At 48.9% G+C, this 18269-nt stretch overlaps 1 protein-coding gene across 1 annotated transcript; it reads right to left on the minus strand.

Moving 5' to 3' along the window:
* Positions 1-1728: 1728 nt before the first annotated feature.
* On the minus strand, positions 1729-17698 carry Fuca1 (alpha-L-fucosidase 1). Its single transcript, XM_041653023.1, has 8 exons — positions 17301-17698; positions 15302-15436; positions 11964-12101; positions 9222-9327; positions 6641-6841; positions 4983-5173; positions 3113-3212; positions 1729-2403 (listed from the first exon to the last, which is right to left on the minus strand). Exons 1-8 carry the CDS (start codon positions 17675-17677, stop codon positions 2263-2265), a joined length of 1389 nt encoding a protein of 462 aa, XP_041508957.1. The 5' UTR covers positions 17678-17698; the 3' UTR covers positions 1729-2262.
* Between the last annotated feature and the right edge of the window lie 571 nt (positions 17699-18269).

Consider the following 18269-nt stretch of genomic DNA (forward strand, 5'->3'; position numbering starts at 1 on the left):
TCCCCCTCCCCAGGAGTTCAAGGTCATCTTCAGCCTCAGGCAGTTCCTTGCCAACCAGGACAAGCAGAAACTCTCTCAGGACAACAGAGTTAGCTCTTTTGAGGAGATGGCTTTGAGGATAAAGTGTTAGCTGCACGAGCCTGAAGACCTAGGTTTGGACTCCCAGTACCCACAAAAGATCAAGGCATGGCAGCACATACCTATAACCCCAGTGTTGGGGAATGGGGAGCCCCAGAGCTTGCTGGCCAGTGAGTCTAGCTAGAATGATGAGCTCTGGGTTTAGTGGGAGACCGTTTCTCGTAAAGTAAGGTGGAGAGCAACAGGTACAGACACCCGATATTGACCTCTGGCTTCCAAGTGTGCACACATGGGCAAGAGCACCCTGGCACACACATGTGGGCGCACATGCATACACACTTTTATGTTGTTGTTTGAGACAAGGTTGCTCTGTAGCTGGAACTAGCTCTGGTAGACCAGGCTGGCCTCTAACTTACAAAGATCCACCTGCCTTTCCTGAGTGCTGAGATTCAAAACGTGTGTGACCACCAACCGGCCATTTAAAAAAATTTTAAAGATCGCTTATTGTGAACACAGTGTTCTCCCTGAACGTGTGCACTTTTCTTTGCTCCCTTCCTATTCAACCCTTTCCCGAGGTCCCCATGCTCCCAATTTACTTAGGAGATCCTGTCTTTTCCTTCTTCCCAACTTTTTTTTAAAGATTTATTTATTATGTATAGTGTTCTGATCTGCATGCATGCCTGGCAGAACTTAAGAGGACACAGTGAGCCATCATGTGGTTGCTGGGAAATGAACTTTGGAAGAGTAGCCAGTGCTCTTAACCACCGAGCCATCTCTCCAACTCCATACAATGTGATTCTGTCAATAAAATGCTTTAAATATTTACGTGTGCCTTCATGTGGGTATGGGCAATTGAGTGCAACACCCTCAGAGGGCAGTGGGTATGGGCGTTACATTAACGCCCTCAGAGGGCAGTGGGTATGGGCGTTACATTAATGCCCTCGGAGGGCAGAGATGACACTGGATCCCCTAGAGCTGGTGTCATAGGCAGTTTTTGAGCATCTGTGGGTCCTATAACAGATATTAACAACTGGCCATGTTTAAAATTTTGATATAAAGATATCCACATTATTGTTCTTAATGGTTAATTTTTGTTTATGGGTGTTTTGCCTGTATGTGTGTTTATGTACCTGCACCATGTATGCAGTACCCACAGAAGCCAGAAGAGGGCAACAGGTCTGTGAACTGAGTGCCAGGAACCAAGGCCTAGCCATTTCTCCAGTCTTCTTGCTATTTTCTGTTTTAAAAATCTGGGTGTAGCCGGGCAGTGGTGGCGCACGTCTTTAATCCCAGCACTCGGGAGGCAGAGACAGGTGGATCTCTGTGAGTTCGTGGCCAGCCTGGTCTACAAGAGCTAGTTCCAGGACAGGAACCAAAAGCTACGGAGAAACCCTGTCTCAAAAAAATCCAAGAAAAAAAAAATCTGGTTGTAAGCCGGGAGGTAGCAGAGCACATCTTTAATCCCACACTCAGGAGGCAGAGGCAGGCCTGGGCTATAGAGCAAGTTCTATAGCCAGAGCTACACAGAGAAACCCTGTCTCAAAAAAAATCAAACCAAAACCAAAACAAAAAAAGCCAAGAAAACCAGAAAATGAGTAAAAAGCTGTAAATAGCCCAAACAGAAGCTAGGGAAAGAAAACTATCACATGCTCTTGGTAGAAATAACTGACATACAAATTTACTTCCATCTTTTTTAAGAGGCAAGGCAGAATCACACTCCTTCATCAGTATCTCTGCAGACATGCTCAATGCCAGAGTTTTGGCTTTCTTCACAAACTTCCAGAGAGTTGACCTTGGCAGCCTGGCAAATCCTTCAGGACCAGCTTAATCCCTTCAGGATTAGTGACAACCAACGTAAGGCAAAGGGGCTGGCTTTGCCAGACCTCTTTTACCTGGTCCCACAGGCAACAGGTGACTTGGCTCATCATCAGAAAGGGCGATTTCACCCCAGTGAAGGAACGGGTGAGGTCAGCTGAGCTGTCCAGGGTTTCTGCTCAGAGATACCAGCAATGGATCTCAGGCTTCAATGCACTCATTCAGCAGCTCAGTGCTCTAGGTTCCCACTGATTAAAATGGGCTGGAGAAGCCATCACTGGGTGGGGGAGGGAAGCTACTTTATTGCACTGCTGGTAAGAGAAAGGCGAGCAGCCCCGCATAGGGCCTTCTGCCCTTGAACTCCAACCATCACTTCACGCTTGTCAGCTTTAGAGTCCAGGCGAACTCCACCGGGAGAGCCGTAGGTGGCAATGGGGGCAGAGTGATGAGGACCCCCTCCTGGGGATCCTGGGTCCAGGTCAAATATTCTTCCATCCCTAGCATTGTTATCTGTGGAAAGCAAAGGGGGATGGGAAGACCCCGTTATTCAAGCAGACTTTGCCCCCAACATGATGGGAATAAGTGTGCTGGCCCAGAGCACTGAGGACACTCTAGTAAGGAAGGAGCCAAAGCCTGCCAATGTGTGTGTGTGTTTTTTTTTAAAGGTTTATTTATTTATTATGTATACAACATTCTGCCTCCATGTATGCCTGCACGCCAGAAGAGGGCACCAGATCTCATTACAGATGGTTGTGAGCCACCATGTGGTTGCTGGGAATTGAACTCAGGACCTCTGGAAAAGCAGCCAGTGCTCTTATCCTCTGAGCCATCTCTCCAGCCCCCTGCCAATGTGTTTTAATAAAAATTCTATCTATCCAGGCATGGTGGCACAAGCCTGGAATCTTAGCACTGGGAAGGTAGAGGCAGGAGGACCACAGGTTGAGGCTAGCCTGAATGACAGAGAGAGAGAGCCTTTAATCCCAGAACTCCCAGAGGCAGAAGCAGGAGGATCTCTGTAAGTTCAAGGTCAGCCTGGTCTACAGAGCAAGTTCCAGGACAGCCAGGGCTGTTATACGGAGAAACCCTGTCTTGAGGTAGCTGGGAATGTAGTTCAGGGTGGTTTGCCTAAGCATGCCTAGACTCTGGGGTCTAGCACTAGAAAAATAAAAACAAAACAAAACCAGGTTGTAGCTTAGGGGGGGATAAGGAGCTTCCTTACCTTTGTGGCGGAGGTTGTTTTGGGAGATTTGAGGTTTATGATTCCATTTTCTGGCCAGTACAGAAAGGTGGCATAAACAGCTGAGTCTTTAGTGGTGTACCTGGGAACAAGAAACACCGTTGTCCTAGGGGAGTCGGTGGTGTTCCCAGACAGATCCTCCGTCCTCTCGAGCTAACTCACCAGTAAAGACCTTGTGACGTGACTACTAGGAAGTGAGAGGAAGGTGGGGAAGAAAGAGGTCTACAAAACTCTGAAATCCTCTATTCTCCCCCTTCACTGGGTTAAGGTTTCTGTAAAAATTAAAAGTAACCCTTGGGCAACACATTTTCCAGACCTTTCCCTGCTTCCTCAGTATCCTTTGTCGCCAGGCGGTGGTGGCACGCGCCTGTAACCCACACACTTGGGAGGAAGAGGCAGGTGGATCTTGGTGAGTTCGAGGCAAACCTAGTGTACAAAGAGGGTTCCAGGACAGTCAGGGCTGTTACACAGAGAAACCCTGTTTCTAAAACAACAACAACAACAAAACCCCCCAAAACAAACAAAAAAACAAAGGAAAGGTATGGCATTGTATATATAATCCCTGCTACTAAGGAGGCTGAGGCAGGAAGATACCTTGAGCTCAGGAGCTGGGGAACAGCCTACACAACACGGTGAAACCATGACCCACACAGCAACAACAACAAAACACGCATCAGCTACTTCCCTACTTCTTAGAAGCCAAAGCCACATAAATGTTACTGAAATCTTTCCAACTCCAGATCCAGAGGGTGTAACAAGGGGACACACAAAACAGAGGCACACTCACTAAGAGTTCACCCTATTAGGGAAGTAGGATGAACAGTGCCTCATAGGAATTCATCCGTAGGGGTTAGTGTGTCTCCAGAGGGAGAGCAAGGCATTGCGGTGTGACAGGACACTGAGCTCGGGCCTGGAGCTCTGCTGGGTCCTCACATCATGTCACCTAGTTTTCAAAGCAAGTCTGTGAAGCTAAGTACCATCACTCACTTCATAGTTGGAGAAACTGAGGTCCAAGATCAAATAACTAGATCTAAAGGCCCAGGTACGAATGAAAAGAATTTAGGATGAGCTCTGCACAGGGGACCAGAGACAGACCTAGCTGGGACACAGATTTTACAGCAGAGGCAACATAACCTCCAGCCTTGTAATGAAGATGGAGGGACCTGAGAATGTGCAGGGAAGCAAGTGTGATGTACAAAATACTGATAAACTGTCAAATGTTGTTTGAGCTCACTTAGAAGCTGGCTCTGGAAGCGGGGTGCCCTAGCCACATTTAGGACATAAGCATGTTTGTCTCAAAGTGTCCTAAGGCCCCTTTTCGGGGTTGGGCTGCCCCCTAACCCTGTATCAGCAAAACAGCAGAACAGTCCAAGAGCAAAACCCTTGAATCTCTCTGAGAACAGCTAGGACAGGCATCCCCAGCAGGGGTCCCATATTTATCCCGATATAAAAGTACTTGCAGGGAAAATGGGAAGCCAGAGGTTCAGCCATGGGTAGTTTATCCATGGAGAGAAAGAGAAAGTGCATTTGGAACTCCAGCTGACTGCAAACTTCCCCAGTATGTTTCCAGTGGACATCATGAGCCCCTGATTTAATGACATTTTCTCTGGTCTGGGACTGAGACTCTGTCAGGAGCTCCAGCCTTAGGGCAACTTCCACAAACGACTGATTTCTGTTGGCTGCCTTAAGTACCAAGTTTGATGGTATTTTACATCTATCTATCTATCTATCTATCTATCATCTATCATCATCATCTTTTGCTAGTTATTCTCTTAGGCTGTACTCTCACGCAGAACTGAAGATGTGGCTATCATCAATCACTCTCCTGACCATACAAGAAGGCAAGGCTCACCACACAACTGTTGTGTTCTTTTCAGACTGCACTCTCCAGGGCTGGGAGGCATAGATGGCCTCCCCGTTGATCTGCAGCCACTTGCCCACAGCGAGAAGCCTTTCTTGGAAGATGGGAACGATCAGTCCATCTTTAGTTGGTCCAACATTGAGAAGATAGTTGCCTCCCAAACTGACTGTCTGAACCAATTCCTAAAGAGAGCAGAGACAATGAGAGCTGAGGCATGACTACCAAGCCTGGCACGGTGTCTAGAATGCAGACAGTAAGGGATATGAGAAGAAAAGCCCTGGGTTCAATCCTTAGTGCTGCAAAGGGAAAAGAAGGGAAGGTGAGCTTTAGATCCGGACATGACGGCACATGTCTCCCCGAGCTCTTTAAGGACAAACTGTATGTACCTGTGGGAAAACTGAAGCAAAGAGAGCTGGGCATGCTGGCCCATGCCTGGAATTCCAGCACTTGGGGTGGGGAAAAGGCAAGAAGGCCAGGAGTTCAAAGTCAGCCTCGGCTACAATACCAAGTTTGAGGCCAGCATGGACTACATGGAGACCCAGTCTCAGACAGGAACTGCCAGAAAGAGACACATTCTGAAGGCATCCTCTTGTGTGGGGGTGTTCACTGTGACCCCAAGCAAGCATCACTCAAGGTAACCCAGAACTAGGTTTACATCTGGAAAAAATGTACAGATGTGAGCCCATTAGGGACCACGCAAAGGCTCTCTCCATCCTTTCGACGTCTTTCGGTCTTTCCACTGCCACTGAAAGCTCATGTGTTAACTGAAAATGCTCCTGGGAGGGGCTTGGACAATGATGACCCAGATGGTGAGTGCTTGCCTTAGAACAAGACCTGAGTTCATCCCCAGAATTCACGTTCAAACAAAATACACCTCAATTATTAACAACCAAAAAACCTGGAGGTCGTGGTGTGGCGTGTGCTGGTGACCATCATCCCAGCGAGCAGAAATGAAGGCTCACTGTGGCTTCCTGGCCAGCGAGCCTCACTGAATGGCCAGTTCCAGGCTATTAAGTGATCTTGCCCCTCGGGGCCCTGGGCTCCTACTACACCCCATAGAAGGAACGTAAGAATGACAACTCAGGTTGTGCTCTGGAAGTCAAAAACATGCCTGCATATACGTCACAACACTCACACTCACACATACATACACACACACACACACACACCCTCCCAACAAAGAAAAAGGAAGGAAAGTTCTGGAAAGATAAAGCTTTCTTTGAGGCTGAGAAAATGATAAAGACAAGGGACTTCAGTGGGTGCCACCAAGATGAATGACATGAATTTGATCCTAGGGATTTCCATCACAGGACGGAAGGGGAGAAGTGACTGTCAATTTTAGCTGGGCGTGGTGGCACGCACGTTAATTCCAGCACTCGGGAGGTAGAGGCAAGCAGATGTCTCTGAGTCTGAGGCCAGTCAGGGGTACAGAGAGAAACCCTGTCTCAGAAAAAAAGAAAACAACAACAAAACAGAACAAAAACTAAACAAAACAAAACCAAAAGCAGGTTTTAAAGGCCCAACCCTTTTCTCTGCAACAGCGACAATGTACTTAGGAGAGGCTTGTCTCTGTGACTGTGGCCCTAGCGGGTTCTAGCCAACCGACTCTGGACTGGAGGGCTCTAAGGTAAGTAGGCGAGTGCTCTTACCTCAATGATTTCGTTCTCACTGGCAATAGTGGACATGGTCATGTCCCGGCGATAGCCCCAGGACGCCCTGTCGATGCTGGTGCACATCTCCCACTTGTGGTCCGGCAAGCTCTGTGGTCTGTATTTATCCTGACAGTTGTAGTAGCCTCCATGATGGCAGGAGCAGTTCTGACCCCACCGGTCATTCACTACCACCTGGTCCTAAGGGAGGAAGAGAATGGGGTCACGGGGCAGCACCTCCTGGCTCCTCTATGCAGAGCAGATGTGTCTGGTGACAGTCTGTTCGGAAGAAGAACAGCAGACTACACTAGAGTCTTTCCCCCGGGCTACTTTGCTCTAAAGGGCACACATGGGAAAGTAGACTGCTGCACACAGCTTCTAATGTCAGCAATGCCCAAGCCTGGGAAGCCAGCTGACAGATGCACAGAGGAAGTGCGTATGCAGGGGCTCACGAGATGACTCGGGGTGACGTGCTTGCTGTGGGACTGGCACTCGTGGGACTGGAAAGATGGCTCAACAGTTAAGAGTGCCCGACACTCTTACAAAGGATGTGGATTTGGTTCCCAGCACCCACATGGTCACTCACAACCGTCCGTAACTCCAGTCCCAAGGGATCCAACACCTTTCTCCTGGCCTCCACTGGCTCTTGCACACACATAATTCATGCAGGCAAAACACCCATACATATAATAACATAAAATAACCTTTTAAAAATGTGGGGGCCTGGTGAGATGGCTCAGTGGTTAAGAGCAGCCACTGCTCTCGAAGTGGACCTGGCTTGTTTTCCAGCACCCACGTGGTGACTCAGAACCACCCTGACTCCAGTTACAGGAGATCTGGTGCCCTCTTCTGGCCTCATGGGCTTTTGCATGCACACAGTATACATAAACTTACACAGGCATACATACATTTACATACATATAATAAATAAACAAATCATAAAAACGGGCATGGAGGGGCTGGAGAGATGGCTCAGAGGTTAAGAGCACTGACTGCTTGCTCTTCCAGAGGTCCTGAGTTCAATCCCCAGCAACCATATAGTGGCTCACAACCATCTATGAGATCTGGTGCCCTCTTCTGGCAGGCAGGCATACATGCAGACAGAACATTGTATACATAATAAATAAATTAACTTAAAAAATAAAACGGGTATGGGAGGTCTGTGCACATGTGTACAGTACCCAAAAAGGCCAGAAGAGGGTGCCAGCTGCCCTTTTCCTGGAGTTTCAGGCAGTTGTGACCCACCATGTATGTGCCTGCTGGGAAGGGCACTCAGAACAGTACATGCTCTAACCACTGAGCCCTCTCCCCAGCCCCTGCTGAGGGATTTTTTGTTATTGTTGTTTTTTGAGACAGGGTTTCTCTGTGTAGCCTGGCTGTCCTGGAACCCATTCTGTAGACCTGACTGGCCTTGAACCCTGAGATCCAGATTAAAGGTGTGTGCCATCACTGCCCAGCTTTACTGTGGTTTTTAAACACAGGAGGCTGACATGCTCCCTTCACTAATGCTGCATCTTGTTTATCTTTTTCCCTTTCCGTGATTCTCCTTAATCAGGCACGTGTAACTGTCACTCCACTTGGCAAATGACCTGGCTCCATGAAGGCACAGACCAGAGGTACCAATGAGGCACCCCAGAGGCATATGAGGTATCAACTGCCCTAAGTTTATTTGTTTCTTGAGAGAGTCTTACTATGTAGCCCTGGCTGGCCTCAGAACTCACTTTGTAGACCAGGCTGACCTTGAACTCACAGAGGTCCACTGTTGAGTGCTAGGATTAAAGGAATAGCTGGCCAGGCTCAAGTTTTGAAGGGCAGTCAACTGCTCACTCATAACTGTATGTCACTGTGACAGAGATGGGTGCCTTAGTGATAACACAGTACCTGTCCTTTAAACTTTAAGCAGAGACATGTAGAAGAGACAGATGTGGACAATTTACACCATGGCATTCTGTGGATGAACTGCACTTCTGGGAGTCCCGAGACTCCCCAAAAGCAAGCCTTGCATGCGCCGTTAACATGCTCTCCCAGTGAGGTGCACTCTAGTCCGTGAGAGCCGCCCTCAACCAGCATCCATCACTCAGGAATGGTGTCTCTCCTCTGTCTCCTGTCCTTCATCTCCTGAGTTTAGTAATAACTACCCAATAGGATCCCCACAGATAGGCATCCACCAGGGCACCTTCATGGTTAGCTGGTGCTTGCGGTTAAACCCAGGCCCCCGCATGCTGAGCATGCTACCGCTGAGCTGTATCTCCAGCCACCAAACGGCTTTACACAAATCTAGAGAGTGTAAAATCTTTGACATGTGCGTCAACAGATAGACTTCTGCCATACAGTAAAAGTTCTGTAACACAAGATACAAATGTACTACTAGCTAGGTGTACTAACTGTGGGAGGGTTTAGCTAGCTAAGTACCCTTTCAAATTTAATAGAAAGCTAGGAGTGGTGCCATACACTTGTAATCCCAGCTCTTGAGAAGCTGAGGCAGAAGGATAGCCATGAATTCCACCTGTCATAGCCTACTGAGAGCTGAGACAACAGGTAAGCATCACCATGCCCGTCACAGTAGTTAGACATCACCTACCTTGACAGGGCTATCATTATAGAGCCAAGCAAGGAAAGCTGTGGAGTTCCAGTACGTGTCAGGACACTCCCACTCCCCATCAGACCAGATCAGGTCGGGCTTGTAGCTGGAAGACACAGGATCGGAACAGCTTGCTATCTGAATCTGTATCTAGTCCAGTCTTATGGTCAGACTTTTGCAACAAGTGTTTAAAACTCAGAGCAAGGAGAGTGGCTCTGGCCGACCACGTAGGTTCCATCCCCAGCCCAGCAAACAGAAAAGATGTCTCTTGATGGGAAAGTACCATGAAGATGACAATGCAGAAACTAAAGAGACAGGAGACCTAACAGAGTCTCAGGGAGGGCGGGTGGACAAAGGGCTGAGCAGCTAAAAGCACTGGCTGTTCTTCCAGAGGACATAGGTTTGATTCCTGCACCCAGGAGGCTCACAATCACTTGTAACTCCAGGCCCTGGAATCTAATGCCCTTTTCTGGCCTCTGTTGGCACAGGCTTGCACAGAGCATAGACAAACATGCAGGCAAAACAACTGTACATATAAAATAATAAACTTAATTTAAAAAAATTGCAGGGGCTGGTGAAAGGGCTCCACGTGTAAAGGTGCCCACTTGCCAAGTCTGACAACCCGAGTTCAATCCGGGGTCCCACGTGGCAGAGAAAGCTGATTGTGCAGGTGGTTCTCTGATCTCTACATGCACAGCACAGCACATGCATGCACCCCCCCCAATAAATTAAAATGTAATAGCAATAGCAACAATAACAGCAACAACAGTAATAAAGAAGGCATTGGTTCCGTATACTTCTCTAAGTGCCTCTGTTCTCCCTTCAGAAAGGACACTGTAATCAGTATCTAGAGTTTGCATCCCTTCAAATCCAGTTAGGGGTGGCGCTTGCAGGGCTGGAGAGACAGCTCAGGGGGTGAGGGTGCTTAGTGCTTGCTTCCCAGCACCCATATGGTGGCTCACAGCACCTGTAACTCTCACTGCAGGGAACGATGCCCTCCGGTCTCCTTGGGCACCTGTTGCTCACGGTGTGGAGACCACACATAAGTAATAAGTGCGTTCTGGAAAGGAGACTGGTGCTTGGGCAGGTCAGACGGCTCAGCTGGGCTGGAAAAGCTCCCGCTCTCAAGCCCGATGACAGGAGTTCGAGCCTCACAATCCACAAGGAAGAAGAACTGACTTCCAGTTGTTCTCTGACCTCCATGTGTGCCGTGGCACATATGTGTCCATAGAATACACACTCAGGGACACGAAATAATAAAATATGACTAAAAAGACAGTAACAGTGCTCATGGCCTGGGATGTGTAACTCAGTGGCAGAGTACTGCCCAGCATGTTCTAAGACCTGGGGTCCTGTCCCCAGGACCAGAAAAAAATAAAATAAAATAAAATAAATAAAAACCAGGCAGGTGTACTGGCTCATGCCTGTAATCCTAGCACTTGGGAATCTGAGTCAGGAGCTTACAAATTAGAGGCTAGCCTGGGCTACACAGCAAGTCCCTGGTATTCCAGAAGTACAAAATGAAGATGTTTGCTTTTATGGTGGTGTAAACATTTGGACTGTGGCGCTGATCTGTTCTTGGCGGTTACCCAGCCTGGCAGGAAAAGCCTACCAGGGCCTAGTGCACTTTCCACAGTGTGATTCTGCCTGACGACAGACCTTCACTGCACTTCTTAGTGGGGCCAGTAACAATCTTGGGGAAGACAGCTTTTCTGAGGCTAGAAGCCCTGACAATAATCTCTCCCACCGTGTGCAGTCACGTACACAAGGCAGCTCATGGCCATGACCTCATCAGCTCCCATGATTACCAACCCCAGGTTCAGGGATAAAGAAGAAAGCCAGGGCTGGGCAGTGGTGGCACAGGCCTTTTAAATACAGCTCTTGGGCAGGTGGATCTCTGTGAGTTCAAGGCCAGCCTAGTCTACAGAGGAAGTCCCAGGACAGCCAGGACTACACAGAGAAGACTTGCCCCAAAAAATCAAAAGAAAAGAAAACCAAACACAACAAAAACAAAATATATAAAATGAGAGTAGGGGCAAAGAAGCCATCCTAGGCTCTGAGAGTCCCCCATCTAGGACTGGCTCCCAGCTGTCATAAGGGAAACATTAATGGATTAGGGAGTAAAAGCCTTTGCCATCAAGTCTGATGACCTGAGTTTGATCCTTGGACTCCATGTGGTAAAACAAGGAAACTAGCATCTCTGTTTTTGTGTGCTGTGGCATGCCAAAGCCACCTCATCCCCACTAAACAATGAACGTTAGCAACAAAAGCCAATTTGAAGATGGTGACGCTAGTTAACAGTGGCTCTTCCTGTTCCCAGCACTTGCAGGGATTCTGAATGCTGATCTGAGCCCAGACAAGACATGACAGTTCTAAGTGAGCAGGGTCTGTGCTCAGGACGCTGCTCCAGTTAGAGCTTCTGATGGTGAAGAAGCCAGTGTCCCTCTCCAAGGTCCTGACTAGGGACACTGGCAAGGGAGGAGGGTGCTGAAGGGGAAGCTTTGCTTCACAGCCACCTGGGTCCCCAGTGACAGCAGCAGCTTAGTAAGTGACCACAGTTCAGAAGTTCTGAACAGTGGGAGGGGAAATATGCTTTGCTTTGCATGAATGCAAACGCTACCTTTATTCTTTTGATGCCTCTGAGAGTTTCTCAGGCAGCAGCCTGCAGCTGGAGCCCATTAACAGCACCCGGAGAGGAGCTGACTGCCAGCACAAGCCCTCAGGCCCAGGCCCCTGACTCACCTGTTAACAAGGTCGTACAGCTCTGGCATTGTTTTCGCGCTGACAAAATACTGAGTTTTGAAACCATTTTTCTTGTCGAGTAGATAGAGTGGATGGAACCACTCCAAGAGCGAGTGGTACAGGCCGTAGCGTATGTTCCTTAAACAGAAAAATACAGCAGTGGCTGGTATTAGGCAGAGAAAACTCAGCTGGGTGCGGTGTGGCAGCACTTAGGAGGGGGCGGTAGGAAGATGAGTTCAAGGTGTATCCGTGCCTACCAAGTGGGTTTAATGTCAGCCTAAGCAGCTTGAGATCCTTTATTTTATCTATCTATCTCTATCTATCTATCTATCTATCTATCTATCTATCTATCTATCTGAGACAGGGCCTCACCACATAGTCCTGGCTGGTAAGAACTGCCTATGTAGACCAAGCTAGCCCCAAACTTACAAAGATCCCACCTGCCTCTGCCTACCAAGTGCTGGGATTAAAGGCATGTGCCACCACAGTTGGTATATATTTCATACTTTAAAATCTTACTTCTGGGTTGGAGAGATGGCTCAGTGGTTAAGAGCACTGCCTGCTCTTCCAGAGGTCCTGAGTTCAATTCTCACCAACCACATGGTGGCTCACAATCATCTGTAATGGGGTCTGGTGCCCTCTTCTGGCCTGCAGGCATACACACAGACAGAATATTGTATACATAATAAATTAAAAAAAAAAAAAGCTGGGCAGTGGTGGCTCTTGCCCTTAATCCCAGCACTCGGGAGGCAGAGGTGAGTGGATCTCTGTGAGTTCGAGGCCAGCCTGGTCTACAAGAGCTAGTTCCAGGACAGGTTCCAAAGCTACAGAGAAACCCTGTCTCAAAAAAACAAAAACTAAAAAAAAAAAAAATCTCACTTTATTTTTTTTTTGGGGGGGGGTGTTGCTGGGAATCCAACCTAGGGCCTCCTCACCTATGCTAGGCAAGCATTCTGTCATAAACTATACTCTTACCCCTATTAAATATTTTTTTAAAGAACTAGGAGTTTGAAGGTTCCTAACACAAAGAAATGACAAATGTTTAAGGAGCTAGAAATGTTAATTAGCCCGATTGCTCATTATATCCTGCAAGCACGTCACACTGTGTCTCATAAAGATGTATAATTACCACAGTTCAATTAAGACAGTGCCACACAAACACCATACTGCAGGCAATGAAGAAAACAACACAGCAAGGCACAGATAAGGAAGAACTGAAGGGGGCATTTCAGCTGTGATTTGGGAACTAGCCCTTTACAGAGAAGCTACCATTCCATCTGCTGAGGCTGGGCATGGTGCCACAGGCCTGGAGCCCCAGTACCTGGAAGGCAGAGGCAGGAGGATTGCTTCAAGACAGAAAGCAGCCTGGTCTGCATAGCATGTTCCAAGCTCTTGGGGGATACAGAGCAAGGTCTCATCTCGAAAGACCAGCCAAACCAGAAGAAAACTGCAGCTTCCAAAGTCCATGTCTGGTCTAGGCCTGCGATCAGACAGACATTTACTGCAGGATTTTTGACCACGTGCAGCACAGGGCCCAGAACACTGAGCAGCTAACAAGAGTCAGCAAATGCATTCTTAAGATCCAGGTAGTCCGCTGGACTTTGGAAGCTGTGGCTGTTTAAGCTCTCAACGTGCTCTGGAGACAGTCCTGGGCAGTGTGCGCCACAGGCACAGCTGGGTTCCAACAGACTCGACGATTTACACATTTACACAAGCATCACACTTACAATGTCACAACACAAAGCATCACTAGCAGGGTTCCAAACCTGAATACCTGAGTCCAAATCCCACTCCCTGCTGGTGGCTGGGGACGGGACTCTGTTATGGCTTCCCTGTCCTCCGGGCTCACGTCTTGATGGCTTGTTCCCTAGCTGGTGCTATTTTTGGGAATCTGCAGAACCTTAACAAGGTGGAAGGTGCTTGCAGAAGTGGGTCACGAGGGCTCTGAAGGACATATGGCCTCTCATTCCTGTCTGTCCCCATAGTCATGTTAGGTGAATAAACAATCTCTACTACGTGTACGGCTGTCCTGACTGCAGCTGCCCCACCACGGTGGACTGAAACCCTCTAAAAATCAACTTTCCCTTCCTGAAGTTGTTTCTATCTAACAAGCATGGTGGTCACTGACACAGAAGTCACTACAGGTTCAGCTGGAGAGCAACGTCGGCACCAGACCCCACAGCCACCCTGCTCTGCTACACCGACTGCTTTTCTATTGAGAAGTTAGTCGCTATTAATATTCATCTTTTAGAGACACAGTCAGGTTAGCCTCAAACTCAGTACACACCTAAGGCCAGCCTTGAACTCCTGACCTTCCTGCCTTTGCCTCCCAAGTGCTAGAGTCACCTGCCTGCACATAGCACCACGTCTGAGAGTCCATCCTAGTGAGTGACAGACAGAGTGCTGGTTGGGAAGAACGGTGTGTGCCTCCCTCTTTAGTTTTGATCTGCCGTTACCAGAGCTTGCCCTCGGGCCTCAACAGCTCTGTGCTGGGTGGGTGCTGGTGGCGACAGGTGAGATCCACTCCCTGGACCATCTCATGCCAGCACTCAGAAGGTGGAGGCAGGAGGATATCTGAGTTTGAGGCTAGCCTGGTCTACAGAACTAGTTTCAGGACAACCAAGATTACTCAAAGGCCCGGCGGTGGTGGCTCACGCCTTTAATCCCAGCACTCGGGAGGCAGAGGCAGGCGGATCTCTGTGACTTCGAGGCCAGCCTGGTCTACAAGAGCTAGTTCCAGGACAGGCACCAAAAACTTCAGAGAAAACCTGTCTCGAAAATCAAAAAAAAAAAAAAAAAAGATTACTCAAAAAAATCCCTGTCTTGGAAAAAAAAGACACTAAATAAATAAATAGGCAGATGAAACAAAACAAAAAGCAAAGAGAAAGAAAAGCCAATGTCCCGCCAGCTTTCATGGACACCCCTGCAGGCTGCGGATGGATCACAGTCTAAGCTGGGCATCCTGCTTTTCTTGCAATACTTTTTTTTTGTTTTTTGAGAGTGGCTTTTCTTTTTTTTTTTCTGGTTTTTCGAGACAGGGTTTCTCTGTGGTTTTGGAACCTGTCCTGGAACTAGCTCTTGTAGACCAGGCTGGTCTCGAACTCACAGAGATCCGCCTGCCTCTGCCTCCCAAGTGCTGGGATTAAAGGCGTGCGCCACCACCGCCCGGCTTTTGCATTACCTTTGGTCCTGTGGAAACTGCCAGTCTCAACCCCAAGTCTGGGAGGCCATCTTCTCACTGGCTAAATATGACCCCAGGTGACAAACAGGAGGATTTGGTGCACTGGAGGGATGGATGGGAAAGAGGGGAGAGCGGCTGGCTGTCCGCAGACACGCACCTCTTCCGAACAGCAGCTCCCAACTCGCCAACCAAATCGCGATGGGGCCCCACGTCCTTAGAGTTCCAGTTCCAGGACACGGGACTTGGCCAGTTTGTGAAACCTTCGTGATGCTTTGTGGTCAGAACCACATACCTGGAAACACGTGAAAACCAAGTGAGAACAAAGGAAGCGGGCAGTGGCTACAACCATGACCTTGCCGGCACAAGAGGAAGATCTCCATTACGGGAAATGTATGGGGACTGGGAGATGATTTTAGGGTGACAATGTCCCCTCGTAGGTATGACTCAAGAATGTAAACAGGAACTGGATGCCCAGAGAGGGAAGGGCGGCAAGAGAAAAACCCTGCACCTTAGCGCACAGACTCAACCCTTCTGGGCATGAACTTTTCCTCAACCCTCTGCCCTGCTCTATTGGCAAGAGCAGGTGACTAACGAAAGCTGCTTGTTTTACCAGTACTGTGGAATCGCCCTTCCTTCAAGGAGGCAACTGAGACTCAAATGTCTGGGACTGAAAAGGAAACTGCTGAGATAACCAATTCATGCAATGTCTACTTTTTGTGGCCAAAAAAAAGAAAGAAAGAAAGAAAAGAAAAAAAAGATATCAAGTACATGTGATTTCATCACGGTCAGGTGTGGAGACCCTGGAAATCAGGGTCATACAGTTATCTCAGGCTTACACAAACATTCCTCTCTGCCACACGTCTCTTTCCTCTTTAAAAAGTCCTTCTGAAACATAAAAAGCCCTTCTCTCACCGGGTGGTGGTGGCGCACGCCTTTAATCCCAGCACTGAGGAAGCAGAGGCAAGTGGATGTCTGTGAGTTCGAGGCCAGCCTGGTCTACAAGAGTTAGTTCCAGGATAGTCAGGGCTGTCACACAGTAACCTTGTCTTGAAAAACAACAACAACAAAAAATCCTTACTCATCGACCTCATAAACAGATAACTACTCCTGTGTATGACTCGCAGATCCCAGGTGCAGTTATCAAGAGCCTTCGTTTCCAGATCACAAGATCTGCAGTCCAGGGCACCGGGCTCCTTCCTCTCTGCATTAGCCACCTCATCCATAAAACAGGGAGTCTGGAATCCAACATTTTAAGTTGCGGACCTCCGAGATGGTGAGAAGACAGCTTCCTGTTTTGGGTGGGAGGGTTTCGAGATTGGGTTTCTCTGTGTAACAGCTCTGGGTGTCCTGGAACTAGCTCTGTAGCCCAGGCTGGCTTCAAAACTCACAAGATCCGCCTGCCTGTGCCTCCCGAGCACTGGGACTAATGGCGTGTGTCACCAGGCTTACAACAGCAAATACTAAGCGCCCAGTACAAAGTCTTCAGTACAAGAAAACCCAAGGCCCAGAGCAAACTGAAAACCTGGAGGGTGGCAGAAGAAACAATGAGTTTCCAAGCCACAAGCAGGAGGATTAGTGAGGCCTCCCTACTATCTTACCAGCTGCCCCCAACGGCCAAACCCACGGGTCCAGAAGTCAGCCCAAATCCTCTGGCTTAGGATTCTCAAAATGTACTTCCTCTAGAGGGCTCTACTCAAACCCATTCCTCCTTGGAGCTCTATTACAAGGAAGTAGAAGGGAAGAAGGGGAACCCAAACAGAGCACCCACCCCGAAACTCCAATCCTTCCTTCTCCACTTAAGAGACGCAGGGCTACAAGGAACTCAGGAAGATCCTTTTTATAAGCTTCCACGGACGCCACAGGTAGCCTAGGGTCCAAGTCCACAACTCCAGGCCACTGCCAAGAATCCAGGCTGTGTTCTGGCCCTCATAGAAGAGACACCGGGTGTAGCCTGGCTCGAGCCTCTATCCACACAGGTGATGTACCCAGTGCTTTCCCGCCTTTATTTTTAAAACTAATCCCCGGCTGAATTCTCTTCTTTAGCATCAATGCTCCATCCTCCAGGATGCAGAACGCGGGGTGCGGGGACTTCAAAGGTCAGGCAGCCCCGGCCGTGGGCTTGTCCCCGGCCCGCCTCGCGCCCGTCCCGCACTCACTTGGCCCCGGCAGCCTGGAAGAGTTCGGCCCACTGATCCGGTTGGAAGAAACGCGCCGTGAACTGCGGTCCGAAGTCGGCGTAGCTGAAGCCGGGCGGGTAGTTCTCTTTCATGAAGAGCTCATAGGCCGGCAGCCGCTCGCCCTGCCAGTGCCACCAGAACCACTCGCTGCCCCAGGCGGGCACCGAGAAGACCCCCCAGTGCACAAACACCCCGAACTTGGCCTCGTCAAACCATGTCGGCAGTGGCCGAGAGTCCAGGCTCTTCCAGTCCGGGGTGTAGCGGCGCGGAGCCCGGCCCACTGCCTGGGCCGCAGCAGCCAGCCACAGCAGCAGCGTGAAACCCACCGCCCGCCATTCACTTCTCAGCTCCCACATCCCTGCTTCCTTGTTTGTGCCTTGTCCCTCTGAACGCGCAAGCGCCCGCCAGTAGCTCCGCCTCTCTGAGTAACGATTGGCTCAGATGGGAAAGGGGCGGGATCAACCGTGAGGATCAGCGTGTTGTCTGAGGCGCCATCTCTGGAGCGCCCTCTGGCGTTGGGAGAGAGAAGGGCGCAAAGAGGCGTTGACAGCTCTGATCTATTGAATTTAAACCCCACAGACTCCCCTTAAGGACTTAATTGCCGGGTTCCCTTAAGTGGGAAAGACCCAGGGTGTGCGGAGAACAGGGAGTAGCCCACGTTACTGAACCGATCTTCAGGAGAAGAATGAAATTAGATTGTTTTATTTAGTGGCTAATTAAGACCCATGGTATCTTTGTGCTATACATCCAACCGGCAGGTGGCACTTAGCTTATTGCAGTCTTGCACAAGAGATTTAGAAATAACGAGGTAGAAAGATAAAGAAGAAACTTTATGAGGAGAAATGGGTGCTGAAAGAGGAAAGGAAGATGTAGTTATTTTGGCCTGTCTTTTAATTATTGAACTTACTTTTAAAACTCTGAGGCATTTAATCATTGTAATTTAATTTT

This window comes from Microtus oregoni, unplaced genomic scaffold (assembly GCF_018167655.1).
Source record: "Microtus oregoni isolate MIOR12 unplaced genomic scaffold, Mior012 000005F_ref0000423, whole genome shotgun sequence".
Lineage (NCBI taxonomy): Eukaryota > Metazoa > Chordata > Mammalia > Rodentia > Cricetidae > Microtus > Microtus oregoni.

Excerpts from the sequence above, each read along its gene's own strand:
- Fuca1 (XM_041653023.1), bottom strand. The coding sequence starts at position 17,677 with ATGTGGGAGCTGAGAAGTGAATGGCGGGCGGTGGGTTTCACGCTGCTG. Across the intron at positions 15,437-17,300 it reads TTCCAGGCTGCCGGGGCCAA|GTATGTGGTTCTGACCACAA; the intron begins GTGAGTGCGGGA and ends ACGTGTTTCCAG. Across the intron at positions 9,328-11,963 it reads CTGTACGACCTTGTTAACAG|CTACAAGCCCGACCTGATCT; the intron begins GTGAGTCAGGGG and ends TGTGTCTTCCAG.